The following is a 26,565-nucleotide window of genomic DNA, read 5'->3' as shown; positions in this document are numbered from 1 at the left end:
CTATGCACAATGTCGCAGGGCTGAGTATTCATTCCAGGTAAGTACTATTTGTTCTTTAGGAAGCGATGTCTGTGATATAAAATCAGCAATCTGTGTTGCATAGTCTGACTGAGTTAAATAGTCGAGGTTTTTCAAAACATCATCAACTAGTGCTGTACCGTTTTGAGTAGGAGAATCAGTCAGTAAAATGGACTCATCAATGGACTTATCAATTATACGCCCACTTTGATCCTTCCTTGATCTCGGTTTTGGCAGTATAATGGATAAGTAGGTACCAATATTAACAGTACTCCCGCTTCCCATCAAAGGAGTTAGCTTTACTTTTGACTTTAATGAGCTTACATCTTCTGAGCTAGGAAGATGAGATTCGTTTTTTGTGATGTCTAGAGAATTATTAACTTCCAAAAGATTGCCTGGAATGCCACACATTAAGGGGTGTTTTATTTCACGATCACAAATAGCATAAGCTATTATATCTGTAGATTTATGCAAAACATGACCTCCATGTTTACGACGGCCTTTGACTTTGCTTTTCGAACGATTTAATCCATTGGAAACCTAAAATAATTAAGTAACAATGAAATTGTGGAATATATTCAATGTATGAGTTTTGGTTTGATAGTGTCATTCACAAGAATATATAGGGTAACTGAGTTGCAGGATAATTATAGTCTCGTATTTGGATCAATAATTAACCATTCACTGAGTCCTTATTTTGATTGTTACTTGAGTGGTTTTACGCAAATATTAATCGAATCCTAAAACCAACGTTCTGATCCATTAAAACCTGTAGAAAGACTCTTTGACTATCGAATATTAGTTCACACAACAGTGAAGACCTATTTCTCAACAATGCAGTAGCGACATGGAGTTATAATCACACGTTTTAGGTATACATAAAGGTACCCGGAGTCAGAACAAAAAGTCGAGGAAATGCCGATTTCTAAATCTTAAGACTCTAAACATTACATGAGCTTAAAATTGCCTTAGGGCTAGCAATTAATATACTTAAATATGCTGATACAGATCACCAAAAAACACCTATATCAAACTTAACTGCACCTGTAGCTCTCCTAGGGTTACTGCCGTTCAAAAACCCGGGTAAAGGAGGACGGTTAAGGATGGGGTCAGCTAACCCATCCCGTGAAAAACTGCTAGAAAAACGCTAACCAGAAAAAAATAATTTAAAACATTTTAGCTCTCCCTTAGGAGTCGAAGGATCTTTATTTAGAAGAATTAAGACGCTTCATGGTGATAGCCAACATTCCTGAGAAACTACATCTATGACCTTTTTAACAACTAGAGTAACAATTAGTGTAGGTACATGGAATGTCCAGACAATGTCCGAGACCGAAACGACTAGTCAAATAGCTGCACATATCAGCAGATACAACTTGGAGTGCTTGGAATAGGTGAAACCCATTGGAACCAACCTGGACAGAAAATATTAGATTTCCAGGGAGATGCTACTGTATTCTGGTCACCAAGAAGATGCTCTGCACACTGAAGGAGTTCCCCTGATAATGTCCAACTCCCAGATTTTAGCCAGAATATTAGTCAACCTAGTCGCTAAAATTGGGCCACCATATTTAAAGACATCTGGAGCCAATCCATCTGGACCAGCTGCTCTTCCTCATTTCAGATTAGTTATAGCCTTTTGAACTTCAGGTAGGGTCGGGGGACCTACTTCAATGTTCCATTCAGACTATCTGGGAATAGTCGGTAGTTGTGCAGTAGCTGGAGGCCAGCTGAACTGCTCCTTAAAGTGTTCCACCCATCGTTCTAAACGTCTGGGCTGGGAGCAGATAAGGGTTCCGTCTTTTTTCGAGATCGTTTCACTTACACTTGACTTATAAATTCCGGTTTCTTTTATTAGTCTGAAGAGTTGCCTGGTGTTGCCTACAGTTTGATCATCTCATGATGATCAAACAATCCTGCTAAACAAAGAAGAAAATCATAATAAATAGGAACGCTGGTCAAGACTTAAGAAAAGAAGACAACAGTGGAACAAGAACAGAAAAAGTCAAGGCACACTCCGAATACACTGAAGCAAACAAGTAAGTGAAGAGGAGCATTAGAGCCGACAAACAGAAATATGTGGAAGAACTAGCAGCGATAGAGGAAAGAGCTGTGAAAGAAGGAAATATGAAACAACGATATGACACGACAAAGAAACCGACAGGAAAATATAGTAAACCACAGGGATCAGTCAAGGACAAAGAAGGCGAAACAATCACTGAAATTCAAGGACAGAGAGACAGTTGGGTGGAACACTTTAAGAAATTCTTAAATAGACCAGCTCTATTGAATCCACCGGACATCGAAGCATCATACAGACTGTTCTACAGATGCCACTGAACCAACGATAGAAGAAAACCAGGATGGCCATTAGACAAATCAAGAGTGGGAAAGCAGTAAGACGTGACAATATACCAACCGAATCACTAAAGTCAGACATAGAAGTAATTGCAAACATGCTCCACTGTTCTATTCAGGAAGATTTGAGAGGTAGAACAAGTGCCGACGAACTGCAAAAGACACCTCATCAAGATACCAAAGAAAGGGGGATCAGCAAATGTGAGAGCTACAGAGGCATCACACCACTATCGGCACCAGGAAGTTTTTGAGAGTGCTGCTAAACCGGATGAAACACTCAGTGGACACCCAGCGTCCAGATAAACAGGCTAGATTCCGTAGGGATCGGCCGTACATAGACCAAATTGTGACACTACGGATCATTTTTGAATAATCAATTGAATGGGACTCGTCACTATACATCAACTTCCTAGGGGAGTTGGAAAACCCTGATTCTGATCCAATGGTGCAAATGGGCTCCAGGATCCTGAGTGAACAAATGGCGTATGAACCAATCGTTGGTCACCGGCTACTATGGGACTGCATCTCCTTACGATGCTCCATTACCTTGTGCATTAGGCCATTAGGTCAAAGGTTCGAGGTGTAGCCCCCTAAGAAAACTACCTGCTTCGGTCTGGGCACCCGGGTAGTATCATAGCCTTTACACAATTAAATGAAATGACATGTCTGTGTGGCGCATATATATCTGGTGCCCCTTTCTACCAATATTTACGTGTTCAAATAAATGATGAAATGTATGTCATAAAAACTCAAACTACAATATAAAAACAAAGGAACATCATACAAATTCCCTCAAAACGAGTGATTTAAGATCGATATAAAATACTTGAGAAAAGGTAACAAATATTTACCTGATAATCTAATCCCAAGATTTCGTGAGTTACCGAAGAACAGTCACTAGACGAATTCATGCTACACCTTTTAAAAATATGGTGCCCACAAGCAAGACCAACAACACACAAAGTATTGCTGTGCCTTAATATACAAATATCATTTTCCAACTCCCCACCAACATCAACTAAATAGAATGCATTGAAGTAACGCTCTACAAAACGTTGTGTTCGGTTATCAACCAAGAATCTGCTATTTGAGACGAACAGATCTGGTTGAAGTTCAGAGACAGATCTTTGTGTTTGCATACTTAAAAACCAATCGCATGCTTCATATCGCCCTTCATTGTATTTTAATGAAGTCATTAAGAAGCTGAAAGTAAACCATCTCACTTTAAGATAAGTAAGCAAGTTATTTAGTGAATGTAAAAAATACAACACCACCAAAAATATGACATCACAATAATTTGTGCATACATTTACAAGGAGAATCACCACAAACAGTTAATGATTTCAAGACTAACTGAAACAAACAAGATTTGATTAGAGCTTTGTTTTAAAATGCAGAGTAGTTATATGGGTGTATAAAATGTATGATAATAGAATCATTTTGTCAAAAGCCCTACAAAGGTTATCCAGGAAGTAAAACGCTTTCTGCAGTTATCAGACTAACTCAAAATGACCATCAAAAACAACGAGTAATGTCATGTAATACACAACTTGCAGGTTAGAAAAAAACTAAACAGTATTAACTTTCAAATTTAAGATACATAAGATTTACGTGGCTCAACGACCTGGAAATTTACTCACTAGACTGGATGATATCTAGAGGGTAGTTTATTTAACACTAATTTAACGTGGATAAACTAGAAATTAGTGCGATCTTACATACAGTTGATCAAGACTGCTAAAATAATCTATGTATCACTAAACTATACTATGCACTCATTCCCACCATAGAACTGAAACTAGCAAGCCTCCTACCAAACAAACCTTTTCGTGCCTCAAAATGTGCTTTCTTCGATGATCTAAAAGTTAAGACGGACATTAAATAAACCGATAGCAATCGTGTACCAGTTTCTATGCTGCATATCAACATAATAAGCGAAAGTAAGTAGAAAAATGTGATGAATATCGGGAAACTATGTAACAACATCCTTATTCTGAATGTTCAGTACATCCAATATTACTGGTGCTACATTATTTCGATCTCTTTACAATTAAACTTGTCAACCTTATGTAGTGCATTCGTAGCGTGGCAATCCGGGCTTTGCGTTGACTATAAACGACATTCTTAAGAAAGCTGGAGATTCACTTACATCTAAGCTAATAAGCCAGCCGGCCTACAAACGCTATGTTCACTCAAGCTTGCTCAAACTCGACCTTAAACATCTTTATTCAACCCGCCTAACAGCATAGATCACGTCTTTGAATCATGTGAATCGTAACATCGACCTTTCGTGAATAAAAATACCAAATAATCGACAACAGGGAATTTTAAAAAGAGTAGTAATTTCCAAATTTGTTGTTAAATAACTTTGCTTATGTTGATATCTTTTGTATCTTGATCGTTTTTTTCCCTTGCATCTGCTTACAATGATCAAGTGCACTTATAAATGTGGACAGCTCAGTTGTTTATTTCCTGTGGAGGAAGGAAGGCGATGCGATGGGTGTGACAATTGGTTTCATAAGATGTGTACTTGTTCGAAACCCATGGGGACAAAAGATGCTCGAAGCCTAATTTCCATTTGCTGTTCGGGGAGGCAATGGGTCTTCTGGCGTGGACCAACAAGAAAGTTGACTCAAGTACTGAGAGAGAACGTGCAAAAGTAGTAAGCGAAGTTACGTGAGGAGCCAAACACCCGACAGCAAAACATGAAAAAAGAAAATCCCTTTTGGAACAAACAAAATAAATACCACGACGCTGGTGATCACGATGCGCGCTATTTGAAATAGACAACGGTGTTTTCTCTCGTTGAATTCAATTCACTGTTTAGATCGTAAATTATGCATCTAAACTACTGTTGACACTTTAATTGAATTTATTTCAACTAAGGTGATATTGTATATGTGTGTTTTGATCTACATTTTGTGTATTTGCTGCATCAAAGTAGTCTTGGTCGACTTTAGCTTGATTTATTTGATCAATTTCGTCTACCATTTCAATTAATTTTTGAGATGGTTGAGTCTGTTCACAACGGTGGACAGTCATATTGTTTATTCCTTGTAGAAGAAGGAATGCAATGTGATGAGTGTAAGAGGTGGTTCAATAAAATAAAGTAAAATGAAATAAAGTCCCACTTTCATAAAGGGGGCTCAAAGCCTAACTCTTATTGGCTCTGTATGTTTGTTGCTGAGCGAAACATTACTCATTCAAGAAGCAATAAGCCTTCTGGCATTAGTTAACAGAAAGGTTGACGAGGGTTGTATCGGCAACATGGGCACTGATAACGAAGAATTTGTCAGTGTCGTAAGTGCTGTCACGGCTCGCGCCAGACACCCAACTGTGCAACACGAAATAGAGCTTTCTACCCCGAAACAATTAATGAGCGATACTCCATTAGATATTTGTGGCAAATTTGTTACAGCAGTGACTGGTGATCCGGGTAGAACCATTATCGTTTGGAGTAGTTCTAATCTGGATGCTGCAACTGATAAGAAATGGATGACACGGACACGTGGAAGAGAAGGAAAGATAGCCAGAGAAAGCTCCCGTCTGGTTGAAATGTCCTTTTCGGACTGATATTCTGCGTGTCAGATTACTCTGCTAAAGTCCGAAAGTAAGACAATATTTAGCCTCATCGTAGATTGAACAAGTTTGACCCCATTGAAGATTGTCGTGAGTTATTCGCTTAACTCACGCAACACCGTTGCAAGGAAAGCTAACTGTAAGATACCAGCAGTTAACAGGCAGGACCTGACATCACGGTCGAAAGCCGTGGACATGACTGTTAAAGAAGCTAAACACGTTCCTAGTTTAAGTATTTAGAATCTGGAGGTGTCAAAAGACAATGATACTGATAAAAGACACGCACACGATCTGCAGTTAGTAGAATCTGCCATCAGAAATGTACTGCCGGAAGAGGTTTCATGAGTAAATATCACGAAAGTAATAAGTCTCTGTAAATGGGTTGTAGACGAGACCCAACAAAGAAGGATCTTGAAGTTAGTACTCGGGAATTTTGATGAAAGAGATGTAATACTGAATAACGCATACAAAACCCGTGATTCAAATATTCATATTCAACCAGATTGGCCGCTTGAGGATCTAATCAAGTGGAAGAATGCTCTTAGAGAGTTAAAAACTCAAAAGTTAGATGGCGAAACGAACCTTATGATTAAGGGCTCTCGGGTAGTCAGGTCTTGCAAGCCAATGCCTCCCGACATTTTTCAAATCATACGCTTTTCTAATTATCGGATCAGGATCTTTTAATACCATCGAATTACTGAATAATCGCTAATGAAATTAGGCTTTTTACTGCTAAACACAGTCTTCGCGGCTTTCGCGAGGTATTCTGCGACTCAGAATGGAAGCCTGTCAAAGACTTATCAACCAGACATGGCCTGTTTGAGATAGTGAGTTTTTGTCTTTTTCCTCCTTGTTTCTGCAATGCCGTCCACTTCCCGTCATTCCAGACAGTTATATCATGACTACTAGAGACAGTGAAGGTTTTATCTAGGTCTTGAGTTAAGACTTTAGAGTGTAGTGGATGTCGAGTCGAGGACGGACTATGATCACCACTACTGTTCGATTACGCGCCCACAAAACGACTTGGTTCCTTTGATAACTCGTAAATCAGAGGGCTTTATTAATCCAGATCAAGTATATTTATTGGCGATCTCGTGGTATCGAAATAATACCGAGACGTGCCAATGGGTACAGGCGAAATGGGCAGTGCGTGAGCAAGTTCGAACCAAACAAGGCGGATAGTGAAACAAGAAGTGAAACTGATACAGTTAAACAAATACAGCAAAACAATCTCTGGTACAATTGGTTACAACAATAATAATTGTTTCTGTTATTCCAATCGTGTTCTTATCGAGACTGGCCGATCACTACAAGAGTCAGTCTTCAGTAATGAGGATAGTAGGTTGATGAACCTGTGTTAATCCTGACAGATTTCCTTCCAGTGAAGGTTCAGCCTTTCTTGAAAATGTCCACTGATGGTGCTGATACCATTTGTTCTGGTAATGCGTTCTAGTCATTGACCACTTGATGAGAAAAACAGGACTCCACATTTAGTTTATTAGATCGCGGGTTCTGAACCTTCTTGCTATGACCTCGGAGATTATCAGTGCTGAAGGGAGCAAAGAGATAAGACATATTAACACCTAAATCATAATTAAAGATAAGAAGTGCCAGTATAAAGTCACCTTGCGTCCTACGATAAGACAAGGGGAAAGGTCTAGGCGTTTTAAACTCTCATCGTAAGGGAGTTTAGGAAGGCCCTTCACTAATTTCGTCTCCACGCGCTGGACACGCACAAGTGAGTTAGTATCATTTATCAGACATGAGCTAGCTGCTTGGATACAGTAATCTAAGTGTGTTATTGAATAGGTGGAACACAAAATTCGAAACATCTCGTCAAAGCGTTTGAATGCTCGACGAAGTGACCATAACGCACGATAACCTTTGGAAGCGGCTGAGTTGTAGTGCGTAGTTGTTCTCAAGTCATGACTGATTAGTACTCCTAGGTCTTTATGTTCTTGAACATGTGGAAGAGATGTACCACCAAAGGTAAGGTAACTATTAACGTGTCCGGTGTGTATGAGTACGCTCTCCTTGGAATTACCTTCCACGCCCCAATCACGAGCCAATCTAACTAATTCGTCTAAGTCAGCCTGAAGATCAAAACGATTAGCCTCACTTCTCGTTGTTCTCCAGATTTTGATATCTGCAAACAATAATGTCAACGACTTAAGCAATAGCGGTAATTCATTAACGTAGAGGAGGAAAAGTAGAAGGCCCAAGATGGTGTCTTGGAGTACACTGCTTTTGAAAGGCTTCTATTCGGATAGCATTCCATTGACCTTCACTCTCCGTCCGCGGTCACGCAAGAAGTTTCCGGTCCACTCCTGTATAACAACTGTTATTCCAAAGCTCGAGGACTCCTGCATAAGACCTAAGTGTGAAACCTTGTCAAACGCTTTTTTAGAGTCTATGAACATCACATCGACAGACAGACCGTTATCAATGACTTCTGTCTAATCATCTCTCACAATAAGCAATTGAATCGAGCATAAACGCTTGTTACGAAACCCATGTTGCTCGAAAGTTAACAGATTGTACTAATTCATGTGACTTGGTAACTTAACCCGAATTATCTTTTTAAGTAACTTAACTACTATGCTGGTTAGGCTGACAGACCGGTAGTTAGATACGATCCGTCTCTGACCATCCTTAAATATAGGACTGACTATAGCATCTTTCCAATCCCGCGGTAATTGAGAGAGTTAAAGGGACATGTTGAAGGGCGTTACGAGCGGTCTTGAAATAATGTCCGCAAGCGATGACAGCAAAAGTGGATGTAAACCTATATCTTACAAGGTTTGAGGTTAGTTATCAATAGAAGAACAGTTTCTTCAGTCACATGTACAGATCCTATGGCTGGAATTTCGGTGTAATTGGGACAAGTAGCTGTGACACTTCACGTGGACTATACTTCACTAAAATAATTGGAAAAATTCTCAGCTTTTACTGAATCAGATTCAGCTAGTAAATCGGAATTTTCATGTAAGAGTAATGGGGGAAAACCATCACTACGTTTTGTTCGCCATTTAACGTACGAAAACAATCGTTTCCGACAAGTACAGCTATCATATGCCAACTGTCGTTCGTATGTGGTACCGGATTTAGCTATGGTCTTTCCACATGTCTTCCGGATCTTTTTATATCCTCACTTAAACGATGCCTGTCCTGTTGGCAAGATTAAGTTCCAGGTGTGTTTCCTATGCTTTAGCAGCTTCCAGGTTTCCTTGTAATTCCATGGAGGGTAATGTGATAGCTTACGTGTTAACCATGGGATAAACGGCTGTATTAAGGACTCAAATTTAGCCTTAAACGTATTCCATTCGTCTTCCATCGATCCATCAGCATCGGTCGACCGGATGGGCTAGATAGCACAGCCTCAGATTGCTGGAATATTATCTCTCCAGATATTCGAATGGGGTGGAGCAGATACAGGTTTTATATCATGTGTCCGGAACTTAAAGTAAAGTACAACGTGATCACTATCCACTAGTGGAGGAAGATGCTGAATGTTGACAACATCTTTACAGTGATGTGTAAGGAAAAGGTCCAGCAACAACCGATCATGTTCCAAGTCATTATGTGTTGGTTTTACGATACATTGTACAAGTGCACACTGAATTATTGTTGATAATATGTTGCTATCAAAATCCCCACCTGAAGCTGTGAGCTCTGTCCAGTTGATATGTGGTGCGTTGAAGTCTCCAGTTGTGAGACAATATTCTGCCTTGCTCCGAGAACAGATGTGTCCTAAGATAAAGCCGTCAGAAAGACAACATGAACTACGTTATATTCTACCTATAGTCACAAGAATAAACTCGGATGTTTACGCACTAAAAGTTCACAGAGAGTTAAATAGCAAGGATTTAATTATGTCAGTTAAAGTTCAAAAAACTTTTGAGACAGGAACTCGGTGACAAACAAGGGAGAAGATGAGAGGAGTTGCAACGAATGGGTTGTGTGAGAGGAATACATGATCAGGTTTTAAACTTAGTGACGACATAACACTTTTGGACGACTTGTTGGGTGTTGAATATTATCGTTATGATGAATCCGTTTGTTATTTCACTGAGTCTTAAAATCCGTTAGAGTTAACTGAAATGATGTAATAGCTTATTTTGAATAACTCCACACTGAGGCCGCACTCTCTAGCCTGACACACCCTGACAGTTGCCAGGTTATCCCGTACCTCCAGTATTCTTAGAGAACAAATGAAATCTTCCAGTGTACAAATCCAACGAAATATGAAGAGGATGGACTAGTCTGTGGTCTTGAGTGCTGTTAGAGGTAAACCCAAAGAGTCACTGATGTTGTCCTAAGGTCACCATAGATTTAATCTGTATTTACCATTGATGATCTCGGGGATATTCTTCAACAATCAAATGTCAGGGATCAATCGTTTTAGGGATATATTCATCTTAACAGGTTATTTGGCAAGGATTCAGTGTTATTTCATTCGAATAACGCCGTAAATTAACTGTAATATACCGTGTTATCGACTACAACCCTAGTGTTAAGTGACCAACAGATGGATAATGAAATGTTTAACTCAATATGACAAGTCCAACGAGGAGAAAAAGAGGTACTCACATAACTGAGTTCTCGTTTTGCCACTCCAAACTCCATCTGCTTAGTTTTCAATTTGCTCACTAAGCCTCTTCAAGTACAACTTTGTCTTTGACTATCAACCAACCAATCTCAAATGCATTATATAGACTGTTCAAGAGGAGGGAGAAAATCAATGTTTTCCCCAAAGAGAGGAGCAAAAGAGTATAGCTGGTGGTTAAATTGAATTATGGTATGCAGAGTCACCAGTTTGGGGGTCTGAAAATACATGATTCTAGAATATCAGGGGTGCGAGTTGGTTGCAAACACCATGGGATGGTATCTGACACCTCACTGTTGACTTGAAATCACTTTCAAAGATGAATGATTGGATTGATAAGAAAACTACCTACCTGTCCGGATCGTATGTCAGTGTAGAACATCGCCAATGGAGAAAGTGAGATAATGTATATTCCACAGTAATATAAAAAACGATAAAGGCAACTAGTTTAATGAAATTTCTTCATTTTGTTTAATTATACCTTCAGATTTAATTTTAAGCTTACGTCAAATTCTTCAACGCACTGAAATCGAGTCAGCATCAATGTAGAAAGCTAACAAAAGCGACTTACCTGTACAACTGTATATTCCAACCAGCACTATTGTAAATATATTTATTATCCGTATCGTTCACGTCAATTCTGTTTGCTGGTATTATTATAATTATCCTACAATTTATCCATAGTTTTCATTCTGAGTTACATTTTCAATATTTCGTTTTCTTAAGATCACAAAAAGTAACATTACTTCTACTACATAGCTACACACCTCTTTACTTCCCTCTCACTATGTTGATACATATTTTTACTAGGTTCTGGGTTATTAGTGACAAACATTAGAGCATAATTCCGAAAAATAAGAACTGTTTCATTTTTACTCATGTTGCTACAATCATTCATACGAAGAAACTAATTGTCTTAAATTACTTGCTAAACCCATTAACATCTTTTATTTCCAACCATCGATTAGTCTTCATTTTTCTTCTCTGTAAAATAGAAGTGATCATACCTTGTTTGGGTAGATAATTGAGATACATTGTATGGATCGTAGTTTCCTCGAAGCTATCATTGTGATACTTCCAGTCCCCAAATATCTCACAGTGTAGTCAATAAAATAAAATCCAGTATCAACGATTAAAATAGGCAAATTTCTCTGTCTTCCAATATATTTTAAAATCTTCTTTCGTTATCATTAGATCCTTTTTTGTTGTAACTTATCAAGAGATATGTATGTTGGTGAAAATGATATGAAATGGAAATGAAATTAATGAGATTATGTGTCTGCGACAGAATGAAGAACTAGAATAGTAGTGATTGGAGTTCTCATTACTAAGTCAGTTATTAGAGCTAGTTCCTTAATTTAAGATTTATGAACCCAAGACAACAATATAGTACTGCACAATAACGCTACGAGTAAATATACGAAACAAACGACAATGAAAAAAGGAAACCATGATCGTGAGAGTGAACAGTTCCGCCTATGCTATAGAGCTTTAATCAGCTACGCAACCAACAGACCGTCACGGGAACTAAATTGTTTGCTTCCATAATGTCTAGAATCAGCTGCCACACTGACAAACAAAATATCACGCGTCATATTGTAAAGGTAAGGATACGAATTACTTCAGTTTAATCAGTGTGCTCTCTAAAACTAAGAACACCACGACAGCGTTTCTATGAAGTGGAACTATCTAAAATATAATTAAGATTTCTTACAATTATAAATCATTACACTCTTAAATCTGTGGTCAAGAAAACAAGGCTGTTGAGATTTCAAAGGTTTATTTTCAAGCATTCGTTATCAAATTCAATGCACAATTACACAATATCTCAACAAATGAACCGACTGGTTTCTGAGATATCGTGATTGCTATCATTTATAGCATACAGAATAAAAGGTCAGAAACGCACACACACAAATACAAATAAAAAGGAGGATATAAGTACAAGGTCATCACGAAAATAAGCATTTACAAAGATAAGAAAGAAATAAAGCCTACAGTGCTTCCGTTTTCCTCTTTTTTAATATAAGTAATAATATACCAATGAGTATTATTATTATTGTTATTATTATTGCTCAAGGACTAGTGAAGTCTTTGAATGATTAGGCGATTTATATTCAACTGAATATAGATCATTCACTTCTAAAGAATCAGTTGGTTGATTAACCCGGTCACTATTATCAGTCGGATTTATATTTGCACTATCGACCAATGTAGGCAAACTGCCTGACCACAATAGTTTCCATTCATTTAAACCATCACAAACGATAACGATAATGAAAGTTACAGAAAGAGTAAATGGACATAGATACAATAAAGCCGGTTGACTGACATTAGTAACATGCAACATAATGATGGTAGCTATGAAACCAAGTGAGTAACCTAAAATAGTAACCAAAGTCAATAATAAATTGTTAAAGAAATAACAAACGAACTGAATATCGAAAAACAAAAACATTTATTCAGATTTTTTTCATACAAATAACTTTTTCTTTTGGAATAAGATTTATCAGCAAACAATATTGTTTCCAATATGATCTTTGCTCAAATATATATATATATATATATATATATATAACAAGTCAATTAAGGCAAGTTATGATAAATACCTTGTTACTCTATCATTCAACAACAATACGATAAGATCAAATTTACTTAGTATCACTTGTTTGAATCTTTCCATTGATGTTTAGGAATGCGACTGGTCAGTCTATTGTTGGCATATGTGCATACTGTGCGTATTGCATGGATATAGCCTTATTTCACAAGAATTGTAAGCAAAGATGGACAGTGGCTAGCAGTGAAATTCAGGACGCGCGTTTCGTCCTATTTGGGACTCGTCAGCTGGATGTACCTGCATCTCAGAGTTGATGTTCATTCTGGGACTCAAACAATAAGATTGGTAGAATGTTGCAAAATAAAAACGATTAATAATTTCAAATAAACATCCATTTTATCAGAATGTTTCTTTTTAGTAATTAAACTAAATATTAGTAGATCTCTCATACTACTTAAACGCAATGATGTAAACATTTCCATCAGTTCAAGGTCATAAATCATAATTTAATACGATAGTCTTCAATATGAGTAGTTGTGTGTGTGTGATATGGATATGCATATATGTAACAATTAGTAACTAAAAGGAACTTTAAATACATATATTAAGTGGAGTATCGATGATGTTAGGAAATATAAAAAGTTTTACAATTGATTATCACATACACAAGTGCCATAAAAACTCTGGTAATGTAATAAAAATTGTCACTTAGATGATGATTAAAAGAAGGAATTAAGTATCCAACCTTTCTTTTATATATTACCACCACCAAATTAATTACTTCTATGAATTTGGTGTTCATCTTGTTGTGCTAACGAGGTATGGTAACTTGGACCGATGCATATGTGTCCCTGGTCCCACGTTGTAGCTGACTGACTGATACAGTAATATGACATATCGGGCATAGTTCTTGAGATATGTGACAAAAAATGACCTTGAGCTCCATATTTCAATTGTTGACATTAAACATTGTTTTTAGTTAAACACTTTGTATAAGTCCTTTATTACTGAAAGCACTTATTAGTCAAATGTACATAGGAAGAAGAATAATGGAGATTTTTAATTATTGGATACTTGGATGTTTTTCTGGGTAATTTTTTAAAGATTGAGGGGCAACTAATCAATGGGATGTAACTCAACTGAACAATTAAATGATAATGTAGTTCCCTAACTTTGAATACTAACTAGATTTTATAAAAAGAAATACGTGATTGCGTTAGAAAACTAGACATTTTGTCATTGTGTTGTATTGTAGGTCGAGTAGTGTTGAAGGGCCATTAATAACTTACACAATATCCAGACAACTACAAAATATACGCGGAAAAAAACGAAAAAATGTCTTGAGAAGCTCGAAACAATATTAGGTGATTCATGATTTGTGACAGATCTCAGAAACTGATGCTGATAAAAGCCAAAACTAAATAAAATGTTAAACTTAAGTAGTTCTTTCTTCATTGAATCGATCTGTTTATTTTTTAAGAGCTATTTATTAGATTGCTTAATGATAACTTTACATTTTTAAAATTAAATTCTCTTTTGGTCTGCTACGTATTATCGGATTTACTACAGATAGGAAATAACACAGTTAACAAAAAACGACTCACTCACATCCGATTGATAACCAAGTAGTGACCAGTGCCATGGTATGTTAAGTCTTTCTTGGTGCTGATCAAATTCCATAAAGCATGGCTACTACGAAAAGTAGATGACACACATAACATTGATCTCTACTCAGTGATCAATAAATTGGTAATACAACTTAGTCATACCGGAGGTTATTCGTAGCTCGAATAACTCAGTGGTAGAGTCATTGAGTGTGGATTCCCCAAACACCATCAGCTCTGTCAAGGTTGCAGGCACACCTTGCTGACGAGTGCCAAATAGAACGAAACTTCAGTCTAGGGTAACCTGTCAAATACCTCTAACAACCACCTAAAGGGTTGCTCATTTTGTGGCTAAAGTACATTAGTTATGTACCTACGTAAGATTTTTTGGGATATATTTTATTTGTGTAATCATGCGGTGTATACATCAGAATAATTGGTTGGGCTTGTCATCACTTGTTTGACACTACCCTGTTTTAATTAAAAAATTGAGAGAGTGAACCTTGTCAGAAAAACAATATAATGGTTAGAGGTTATTACAATTGCTATCTCCGTGTTATGATCGGTCAATAAACATAGAAATGCATGGACCAATAGGCGTTAGTATCTCCACTAGTTACTGTTGGTAATTTGTGTTGTTTAGACTGAAGGTTAAAGGTTTGATTGGTGTAAACCGAATTAATAATCAATGGTCTCTGTAGTCAAGTTTTATTATTCGATTTGTCCGTATAAAAAGCTGAAGGTCGCAGCAGACTTTGTGTGTGAAAAATACAGTGATACATATGGCCGGTTAACCGTTAACGATGTAGGCACATAACATTAATGATAGTAAATTCGTGCATTATGAAATTGCAACGGTACATACGTTTTCTCATAACCTAAGTAGCAAATGTTCAGGAACAGTGGAAGTTCTCAATCAGTATAGACAACTAGATTAAGATATTCTGAGACATTTAAAAAATATGTCACATTTAATTTCCCATCAATGAATCAACAGGAACCGGATCAACACTGAAATAACGTCACCTTCATTTCTTTTTAAAACAAAATAGTGAGTCCTAGGTAGACTAATTACCACCTTTGAAAAAATTAACTGAAATACCTATAAGTTTGTTTATGAGATCCTTCGAGATAATGACAAACTCAAAGAATTCAAGATAACTCTCAATAACAAGTTCTAAGCCTTACAGGATCTACTGAAAGAAGAACAAACTACTATGAAGGACAACTGAAAAGGTATCAAAGAAGCACTAACTTCAACGTGATAAGGGGTGCTGGACCACAAGAATTATCATCATAAGGAATGGATCTCCATAGAAACGCTGGTCAAGACTTAAGAAAAGAAGACAACAGTGGAACAAGAACAGAAAAAGTCAAGGCACACTCCGAATACACTGAAGCAAACAAGTAAGTGAAGAGGAGCATTAGAGCCGACAAACAGAAATATGTGGAAGAACTAGCAGCGATAGAGGAAAGAGTTGTAAGAGAAGGAAATATGAAACAACGATCTGACACGACGAAGAAACCGACAGGGAAATATGGTAAACAAGAGGGATCAATCAAGGACAAATAAGGCGAAACAATCACTGAAATGCAAGGACAAAGGAACAGTTGGGCTGACTACTTTGAGGAACTCTTAAATAGAACAGCTCTATTGAATCCACCGGACATCGAAGCATCATACACAGACTATTCTATAGATGCCACTGCACCAACGATCGAAGAAAACAAGGATGGCCATTGGACAAATCAGAAAGGAGAAAGCCGTAGGACCTGACAATACATTAACCAAATCACTAAGGTCAGATATAGGAGTAATTGCAAACATGCTCCACTGTTCTACTCAGGAAGATTTGGAAGGAAGAAGAAGTCCCGACAATCTGGAAAGAAGGACACCTCATCAAGATCCCAAAGGAAGATCTGAACAAGTGTAACAACTACACAGGCAACACACTGTTATCAATATCAGGAAATATTTTCAATAAAGTGTTGCTGAACCGGGTGGAAGATTCAGTAGACATCCAGCGTCCAGACAGACTAGATTCCGTAGGGATCGGCCGTACACAGACCGAATCGCGACACTACGAATCATTGTTGAACAGTCAATTGAATGGAACTCGTCACTATACATCAACCTCCTTGACTATGTGAAAGCGTTTGACAGCATGGATAAGGGAACCTTTTAGAATCTTCTCCGACACTATGGTGTATACGAGACGATCGTTAACATCACACGAAATTCATACGACGGACTACAGTGCAAAGTGGTGCATAGAGGACAGCTGGCGGACGAAATGACACGCGGTGGAGAAGGCGTGTGAGACAACTCCATTTAATCAAGAGTTAATCAATGTTTATAGCCAGATAAAAATAAGTTACAGACATGTGATGACTATGATAAGATATGCACACACATACGCTCATATAAAAACAGTCAAAGTTGGTAAGCGAATAATTAACAAGGTCAATACGTGACTCAAGAAGAATGGATAAATTGGCCAATCCAGAAGCTGGAATAAGGTATATGGGGTTAACATGGCAACCGATAGTACTGTGGAAACTTTCACTTACATGGGCAGCATCATAGATAAACAAGAAGGATCTGATTTAAATGTAAAGGCAAGGATTGGTAAAACCATAAGAGCATTCCTACAGCTGAAGAACACAAGGAACTTAAAACAACTGCCAGTCAACCAACATCAAAGTCAGAATCTTCAATACAAACGTCATGACAGTTCTACTGTACGAAACTGGAACTTGGATAACTATCACAGCCATCAACAAAACAGTACAAGTATTTATAAACAGTTCTCTGCGTAAGATACTCAATATCCGTTGACCAGATACCATCAGCAACAGCCTACAGTGGGAGAGAACAAACCAGCTTCCAACTGAATTAAGACGCTGGAAGTGGAAAGGACATACTTTACGAAAATCATCAAACTGCATCACGAGGCAAGCGCTAACTTGGAATCCTGAGGACAAAGGGAAAGGAGAAAGACCAAGGAGCACAATGCCCTGGGAATCGGAAGCAGACATCAAAATAATGGATAACAACAGGAAAGGATCGCTCAGGACAAAGTCCGATGGAGAGTTCTGGCGGACGGCTTACGCTCCTCCACGAGTGATAACAAGAGTAAGTAAGCTTTTTATGATAAGAACATTGCTTTTACGTTCTATTTTTTATAATTCAGAACACGTAAACGAAATTGAAAACTTCCTCAAAAAAGTCGAGAAAATTAATTTCAGGAAGTTATAGACCATTTGAACAGCAAATATGCTAATCATAGGTATAGAAAGTTGCTGTAAAAGCACTGCTACATCATTATTTCTATCTTTTATTGTATTTTTTACGCATAAAAAAATTAAATTGATCATAAAAATAGATTTGAGGAAATAATTTCTTTCTAATAAAAAAACTGACCTAAAAGTCCACCCCAAAAGTGTCGATAGTACGGAGTACGCCAGCATGCATCATAGAATGCCAGAAATTGGATAAATATTCCTGAAAGTGTTTTTTTTCAGAAAAAGAATTAGAAAATGATAAAATAGTAAACATAAAGTGAATTGTACACAATAGTCTGTCGTCTTTGTTATTTAATTATTTCAACACATTAATATTGGTACAAAGGAGCACCAGATATATACGCGCTTCACAAATCTCATTTGATTTATGTGAGGGCTGTGATACTAACCAGGTTCCAAAACTGAAGCAGGTGGTTTTATTAGGGGGCAACACTCGGAGCATTTGACCTAAAGGTCTGACCCACGAGGCAGTAAAGCATCATAGGGAGATGAAGTTCCATTGTAGCCGGTGACCAATAATTGGTTCATACGCAATTTGTTCCTTCAGGATACTGGAACCCATGTGCACCATTGGTTTGGAATAAGGGTTTCCCAACTCCCCTAGGTAGACTCGCCGTGTCCATCAACCAGGTTAAAGCGCCGGATATTCGCTCTTCGTTCTCTCAATTTCGTAAACAACACCCCCGCCACGAGAAGGCAGTGAGTAGGACTTCCTTGGCAGAGGCTGTATACGTGTGGCCGTATGAGAACATTTCGAGAGGGGACGGGCCTTCCCCACTCCCGGCCGTACCAGGGCATTTGTACCGTGACATTAATATATTTTTTGTAGTATGAACAAATATTAGTATGAACTAACAATCATAATAGTGATAATCAATGAGGAAGCGTAAAAGTATGACTTGCATATAAATCATACAATCTAAATTGTCTTTAGCTACTCTTTTATTAATTTAAAATGTATATATTTTTGAACATACAGAGTCTAGCAAGTAAAATGATAGAATAAGATAAATGAAATGAAGTACTTCATTGCCTATATTTTTGTACTAATGAATATGCTTCAAGGTAGGTTAATTCAAAATAATGCAGATTGACACTAAGTTCATTTATGATTCGTCTGTGAGATTTTATCATATCTACAAATAAAAGAAACTTTTCACTTTCCAAATGAGTATTTTGGAAATATAAATCTCTGTGTAGGACTGAGATGTTTACACACATCGGTTGTTGAGTAGTAACCCATAAGAGATTATTGATAGCCCAAATAGTTCAGTTCTAACGTTGTTGGCTATGGACACGGTTTCGAGTATCAGTTCGCTTAACGCTGCAGATATCTCACTTTTTAATAAATATCAACCAGTATGAAACCTAAATTCAGACTTTTCGCTAGTTTACTTTCAATCACCAAACTTGATAACCTATCAATTGAAGTCTTCCTTAGATATTGTCACTTAATCTAACACAAATTAAGAAGCAAAGTTATGAAACAAATGACTTCACAGAGACAAGAACATGATACACGTAAATCCATTCGATGCAATAAAATGACATATAGGAACATCAAGTGAAAGGCTTCAATTACAAAAGCAACACCTTGGTGACAAACTAAACAAGCACACAGAAGCTTCATTAAAAATGACTGAAATTTTTGGCTGAAACAAAGTGAACATTAAATGCACCCTTGTAGACAATAGAAATGAATATTTTGCATGATCATTGGAGAGATTACTTAATTTCATTAGAATTTCATTTAAAACTACACAATCAGGAAAAATGATAAGAGAATCTCAATGAAATTATAAATCGATCACTGATAGGTCAAGATTGAAACCTCGATGCGCTGGACGGCCATTTTGTCCCACACTAGGAAGAAAAGGCTGTCCAGTGCATCTAGATATTCAATGGCAGTCTAACATTACCCGGTTCACCATTTCAGTGAAATTCAACAAACCCTACAACCCAAAATCGATAAGAGAATAATAAAAACATAATCACATATAAACACTATAAACAAATAACACAAAATGAAAAAAAATTCAGATTGACAAACCTTTAATAAGGTAAAAACAAGAATATTAGAATAAGTTGAAATCGTTTTTCATAGATCCTCATTGTTATATCTAGACCATTAGATTCTTGCTATGCGGAGTACTACTAGACTACTTGAACGATCGAACCCGCAACGTCGCAAGACAGAAGACTAGTAGGTAGGAATGTTATTCCCGAAACAGTGTCAAATATAGTACAAAAATCTCATGTATCTATAGTTTTTGGCTGAAAGTAAATCATCATTTCGGACAGCCAATAGGCACATAGGGGATCCTTCTTATTCATCCAATAGGGAAGCTACACGTCGACATTCTAGAATGTTCCTCTAGTGGTGATTGAATGGGATGTCTTCGGCTCGTTTTGGGCTTCTTGAGACTTCATTGAGTTTGCCAACGAGCCATCCCTACACCTCGCCTCTTTTAGGTCTGTTACATATGACTTTCTTTTTGAATCTACTTGAAACATTGTTGCCGCTCTCCTTTTTCTGTTCAGCACTCTTATCGGCTGTGCGATTTCACTTTTACGTCCCTCAAATCATTGGTTGTGGCCTTCTTTCGGGCTTTTCTGCGCTAAATCCACCAGCATATGGAACGGTAGTCGTGTATCTACTGTCGCTATCCTATGATCCTTTCTAGTCTGATTAATATGTCTGATACACGTTCCGTCACTACCCCGAACTAAATGACGTACCTTCTCAATACGCCGTTCAATGACCCCAGGTTCCCATTTTCGACCACCTTGATACCACTTTATAAGCACTTTTCACCTACCTTCAAGCTGCGGGTGCCCATGCGATACTCGCGTACGGGCTTTCTTTTTTTCTTGGGTGGCAATATTCTGTCAAATATTGTCCGGATTTTCCTCCCAAACATACATTCTGCTGGTGACTTTCCTTCTGGCACCACCGGGTTAGGTTTGACTCTGTTGGTCATTAGGAATCTCCTGACCACCTGTACCGGGTTACCCTTTCTTTCCCCCTTAACCAAAGCTGAAGCTGAAGTCCACGCTGTGTTAACAGACACAATCGCTGAGAAGGTACGTCATTTAGTTCGGGGTAGTGACGGAACGTGTATCAGACATATTAATCAGACTAGAAAGGATCATAGGATAGCGACAGTAGATACACGACTACCGTTCCATATGCTGGTGGATTTAGCGCAGAAAAGCCCGAAAGAAGGCCACAACCAATGATTTGAGGGACGTAAAAGTGAAATCGCACAGCCGATAAGAGTGCTGAACAGAAAAAGGAGAGCGGCAACAATGTTTCAAGTAGATTCAAAAAGAAAGTCATATGTAACAGACCTAAAAGAGGCGAGGTGTAGGGATGGCTCGTTGGCAAACTCAATGAAGTCTCAAGAAGCCCAAAACGAGCCGAAGACATCCCATTCAATCACCACTAGAGGAACATTCTAGAATGTCGACGTGTAGCTTCCCTATTGGATGAATAAGAAGGATCCCCTATGTGCCTATTGGCTGTCCGAAATGATGATTTACTTTCAGCCAAAAACTATAGATACATGAGATTTTTGTACTATATTTGACACTGTTTCGGGAATAACATTCCTACCTACTAGTCTTCTGTCTTGCGACGTTGCGGGTTCGATCGTTCAAGTAGTCTAGTAGTACTCCGCATAGCAAGAATCTAAAGCTCTCGATATAACAGTTTGTGCTTCATTTCAGTTAACATAAAGTTAAATATTTGAAACTGAAGTCTCGATGAAAAAATCAAACACAAAATCATAATAAATTGAGATAGTAGATTATGAATTGGTAAAGTAAAACTAAAGACTATTTTCTTTAGATCACAATTCTTACAAAAAATGAGATAAACAAACATTTTGCTTAAAAAGACAACATAAAATTCTACGATCTCCACAAGCCCCACAATAATGATAATTATTATGTGGTCATGAGTGAATAATTTGGAGAGGTAATTCCTGAGGCGCTAGTGAGAAGCGACGGAGTTCAGTTGCTTCAGTGTTGAGCGACCAACCGAAGACAATAGCAGACAATTGTGAAATATTGAGAATTAATTGAAGTCAGACATGTAAACCATAGGACGTCGACTCAATAGACGGGTTGTTGATCACTCATCTTGAAACCTAAGGGTCTTATGATCAATCCTGGATGGAGGAGTGGATGGGTACTGTCACAAAGTCTCATTACTAAGATGAAACAACTTTCCAGTGCTTCCTGGTTTTCCATGTATTTCTAACTTAGGTCGGTTAGTAATCTCAATAGCATTCACCAATCTTCACAAACTCACTATATTGATAAATAAAATCTTACATGCAAAAACAAACAAAAATGTATTGACAAATTTACCAGGAATAACAGCATCACCGAATCCTAAGAGAGAAGTATATGGTATGGCCGCGGTATTTTGTTTATTTACTTCTATATATTCATTGATAAGTAAACGAAATGATAATGGTATCAGTTCTCCACTTTTACCGGCTGAACCAGTTGCCACAGATTCCATAAAACTATGAGCAGTTGAACGTCGTGTTCTAGTAAGTTCGACATGCTCAGAAGGATGACTGACATTGGTTGATGTAGTTGACTGCGAAAAAAATTCAAGTGATTAAAAAGAAGTTTAAGTTGTCTGATATGCGCTTAGTGAACTTACATATGATTGACCACTGAATGTGGACGAACAGAAAAACAACAAATTACTGACTATTAAATGTGCGATCTCCTTTCCTACTATTGATTTGTACTTTAGACTGAGTGTGACTGCTTGCAATCGAGTCAAATAAAGTATTGTCTTGTCCATGTATTGATTATTTTTGGTCATAAATCGTGTGTTTGGTATAATGAGATCCAGTTCGTTTAAGATCTATTGATCGAGCATTTAATCTGAAAGTAGCATAATCTCAGTCAGCAGTCGAATCGTCATATCACAGTAATATATCGTGAAAACGAGAAAATATTATCATTAATCTGTTATATCATCGTCAAGCTAATGAATTTAACTGTATTGTTTAACTCAGTAATCATCATTTTCTTAAAAAAATAAAAGGTTTGTGAGATCATTCACACATTTTCAACTCGATAGATGGTGTGAAATTTCTAACACATGTGAACTGATAGTCAAAAAACAACTTTTAAATACACTGAGTCCGAGCGCTAAATCAAAATGAACATTTAATGGATGGAATTGTACGTGAACTTGCTGAAATCTCAGATTAAAACCTTATTATTTATGAAAATCTAACTGGATGTATTTGTTGTACTCAAATATGCACTCAGGCTGTGCTAAATGCAATATTAAGACAATGAAGAACGGTAGAAATATCTAAGCAAAAATTAGTGGAATAAGAACCATTTATGAATTCACATCGAAGCGAAACCTAAAATCCTCAATCAACGATGGTGACCAATTACTATGCGTAAAAGGATATTTAGATGCATTACGAGTCTCAGGTGCGAACCTCATTCCATTTACGTTGGCTCGTGTATAAATAATATAAGAAATGACATACCTGTAATAATCCACACACTAGGACAACGAAATGCGATAAAATGAGAAAGCCAGAGAAACAAAAACAACCATTAGTGATAAAAAGACCTACTACAAAAAAGGCTAGAAATTCCAAGGTAGGAAAATAGTAGACACCAAATATTATCATATTTAAGATGAGAAGTGGATGTAAGTCCAAATTATTTTAGACAGTATAAAACAGCTGATTTTTTGGATACATATACTCAATAGTTCAGACTTGTTTAAAGTAAGCTATCTATCACCAGTCACCATGTCTTACAGAACATACATACTCCAGAGTTGGAAAAAACAGCCACTCAACATTATTTCATTAATATCAACTTATGATTAAAGGTATTTTAAGGTACATAATTTTGCAGTCCTACTGTTTTTACATTTCGAATTACACTTGACGGAGAAGCTTTGGAGGATGTGAAAACCTTTACATATCTGAGCATCATCATCGATGAACACGGTGGATCTGATGCAGATGTGAAGACGCCAATCGGCAAAGCAAGAGCAGCATATTTACAACTGAAGAAAATCTGGAACTCAAAACAATTGTCAACCAACACCAAGATCAGAATTTTCAATACAAATGTCAAGACAATTCCATTGTATGGGGCAGAAACCTGGAGAACTATGAAAGCCATTATCCAGAAGATACAGGTGTTTATTAACAATTGTCTACGCAAGATATTTCGGATTCGTTGGCCAGACACTATCAGCAACAAACTACTGTGGGAGAGAACAAACCAGACTTCAGAGGAAGAAGAAATCAGGAAGAAGCTCTGGCAGTGAATAGGACACACATTGAGGAAAGCACCCAGCTGCGTCACAAGGTAAGCTCTCACATGGAATCCTGAAGGCCAAAGGAGAAGAGGAAAACCAAAGAACACATTACGCCGAGAAATGGAGACAGACATGAGAAGAATGAACAAAAATTGGGTAGAACTAGAAAGGAAGGCCTAGGACAGAGTGGGTTGGAGAATGCTGGTCGGCGGCCTATGCTCCATTGGGAGTAGCAAGAGTAAGTAGGTACTGTTTTTACATTATCCTATTTCAAAACTGAAAATCTTAATAATAAATTTAAAATGATTAAAAACTGTATTGATTTACGTTAATGAATATCTTTATTAACCTTATGATTAAATGATAACTACAAAATATACCAATTACTTTAGAAATTCATAAATAACTTACTATGAATAAGGGAGTAATAAATACAAAGAATATATCGTAGATCATAAATACAGTAAACAAAAGTGTACCAACCTAACAAGAAAATAATACAAAAGAAAAGAATATAAACAAGTCACAAAATTATTCTTACAAAGTTATCAATCTAAATATAATCAAACAAAAGATTATAAGATATATGATTATCAAAAATATATGACATATAAGCGCATTTAAATCTCGAACAATCTGATCGCACATATACTTGTTGAGAAAATTAATATATAAAAAATCCAAACTCATTTTATGCATTTAGAAACAGGAGTCTCACAATAGGACGAAACGGCCGTCCAGTGCTTCCAGGTTTTCCTTAGTGGTCTAGCTTTAATTGACTGATGCTTTCAACTATGCATTTAGAAACAGTTTATACTTGCTTTAAATCTATCCTTGGTAATATTTATTGTATTTCAGATTATTATCTTTCTTATCCTTGTTTGATTGTCTAATTGGCCGTTTATTTATCATATATAAATGTTCTTAACAGAAATATAAATATGGTCAGATTGTTCGAAATATGTTGAGCTACTATGTCATATAGTTTTGAAAATCTTCATTTTCTTATTATATTATCCAAATTTATCAAGGGGACTTGATTGTTTTCGATTAAAGTATAACTATATACATAAGTATAGATACATATTGTAGACTATACTTTGTAATACGGACAGACATATCAGCCGATAGAACAACACACTGAAATAAGTGAAATTGCCTTTAAAACGACAATGAAAAATAGATCAGAAATTTACTTTTTGAATGATTTGAAAAACTATGCCTTATATCTGATATCTCAGTAGTAATGTCTCCAACATTGGTGAGGGTTTGGATTCAACAAATAGCATCATTCCCATTCAAATTGTAGATGTACCTTATTGATGTGTGCTAAATAACATGAAACTTATGTCCAAGGTTATCAATAATCTAACGCCGAATAAAGTAAAGCAGTTCAAACTGTTGCACCGCAAACTGAATACAAAAACATGAGAAATTTTCATCAATATGACAAGTAAAACATAAAGGGTAACTCTAACCCTAAGCTTCATTTCAACAAAGAGGAACACAGGAACGATCAAGGCATTTTACAGAGAAAACCATTAGGGATTCAGACAATAACGAAATACAATCAACCAAAAAGTAATCGAGACACAATCATAAAATACTTCTGCTAGAGACGGTTGTTCGTAGACTTTAATGGCTTTTATACACCTAAATGAGTGTATTCTGATAGATATTAACAATTCAAGCAGTATGTAACTTACATGTCATCCATCATCTTCCTAATCATTCTTCAGTCACCATAAATAGATGAGATCGTCTATGAGTAACAATATTACTCGTGACCTTAATGATTATTCACTTTTATCCATATACTTTTCTGTGTATGTTGGTACATACGTGTCTATGCATCTACGAATTGTTATCTGAATACAAAAGCTGAGTCGCACCTAAGTCGCCGATCTTGGGCAAAGCCTGATTTCTATACCCACTACAGGCTTTGTTTGTCTCATCACACATGGATGCTTGAAATAAATGTATCCCATATAGATTTCGTATTTCGGCGCTTTCGCGACCGCGTTGTCATAAACAAGATTTAGTGGAAGATATAAACGAAATAAAATATGGGATATATATATATATATATATATGTATGAATCACATGCGCTACCATAGGACTGTTGTGTAGGAATTATGATTTACCAGAGCACTAAATAGAAAATATAATTTGAATACATCAAGAGTAATCATAGAATGTTATGGTGATTAT

The 26,565-nt window shown here is 37.0% G+C and overlaps 1 protein-coding gene across 1 annotated transcript in view; it reads right to left on the bottom strand.

Moving 5' to 3' along the window:
* Smp_154770 (impas 3 peptidase (A22 family)) overlaps positions 1-26,565 on the bottom strand; it is a gene marked incomplete at both ends in the record, with an annotated part of 45,476 nt that continues 18,911 nt past the window's right edge. Inside the window, 7 exons of the mRNA XM_018794829.1 lie at positions 1-558; positions 3,228-3,598; positions 3,684-3,729; positions 12,702-12,943; positions 18,147-18,227; positions 22,403-22,640; positions 24,765-24,836. Of these exons, the coding sequence (XP_018649202.1) occupies positions 1-558; positions 3,228-3,598; positions 3,684-3,729; positions 12,702-12,943; positions 18,147-18,227; positions 22,403-22,640; positions 24,765-24,836 (1,608 nt within the window). The remainder of the gene's footprint in view (positions 559-3,227; positions 3,599-3,683; positions 3,730-12,701; positions 12,944-18,146; positions 18,228-22,402; positions 22,641-24,764; positions 24,837-26,565) is intronic.

Source organism: Schistosoma mansoni, chromosome 1, assembly GCF_000237925.1.
Source record: "Schistosoma mansoni strain Puerto Rico chromosome 1, complete genome".
NCBI classification, from domain to species: Eukaryota; Metazoa; Platyhelminthes; class Trematoda; order Strigeidida; family Schistosomatidae; genus Schistosoma; species Schistosoma mansoni.
The sequence above is the reverse complement of the archived record's forward strand: the minus strand, read 5'-3'. Positions and strand labels throughout refer to the sequence as shown.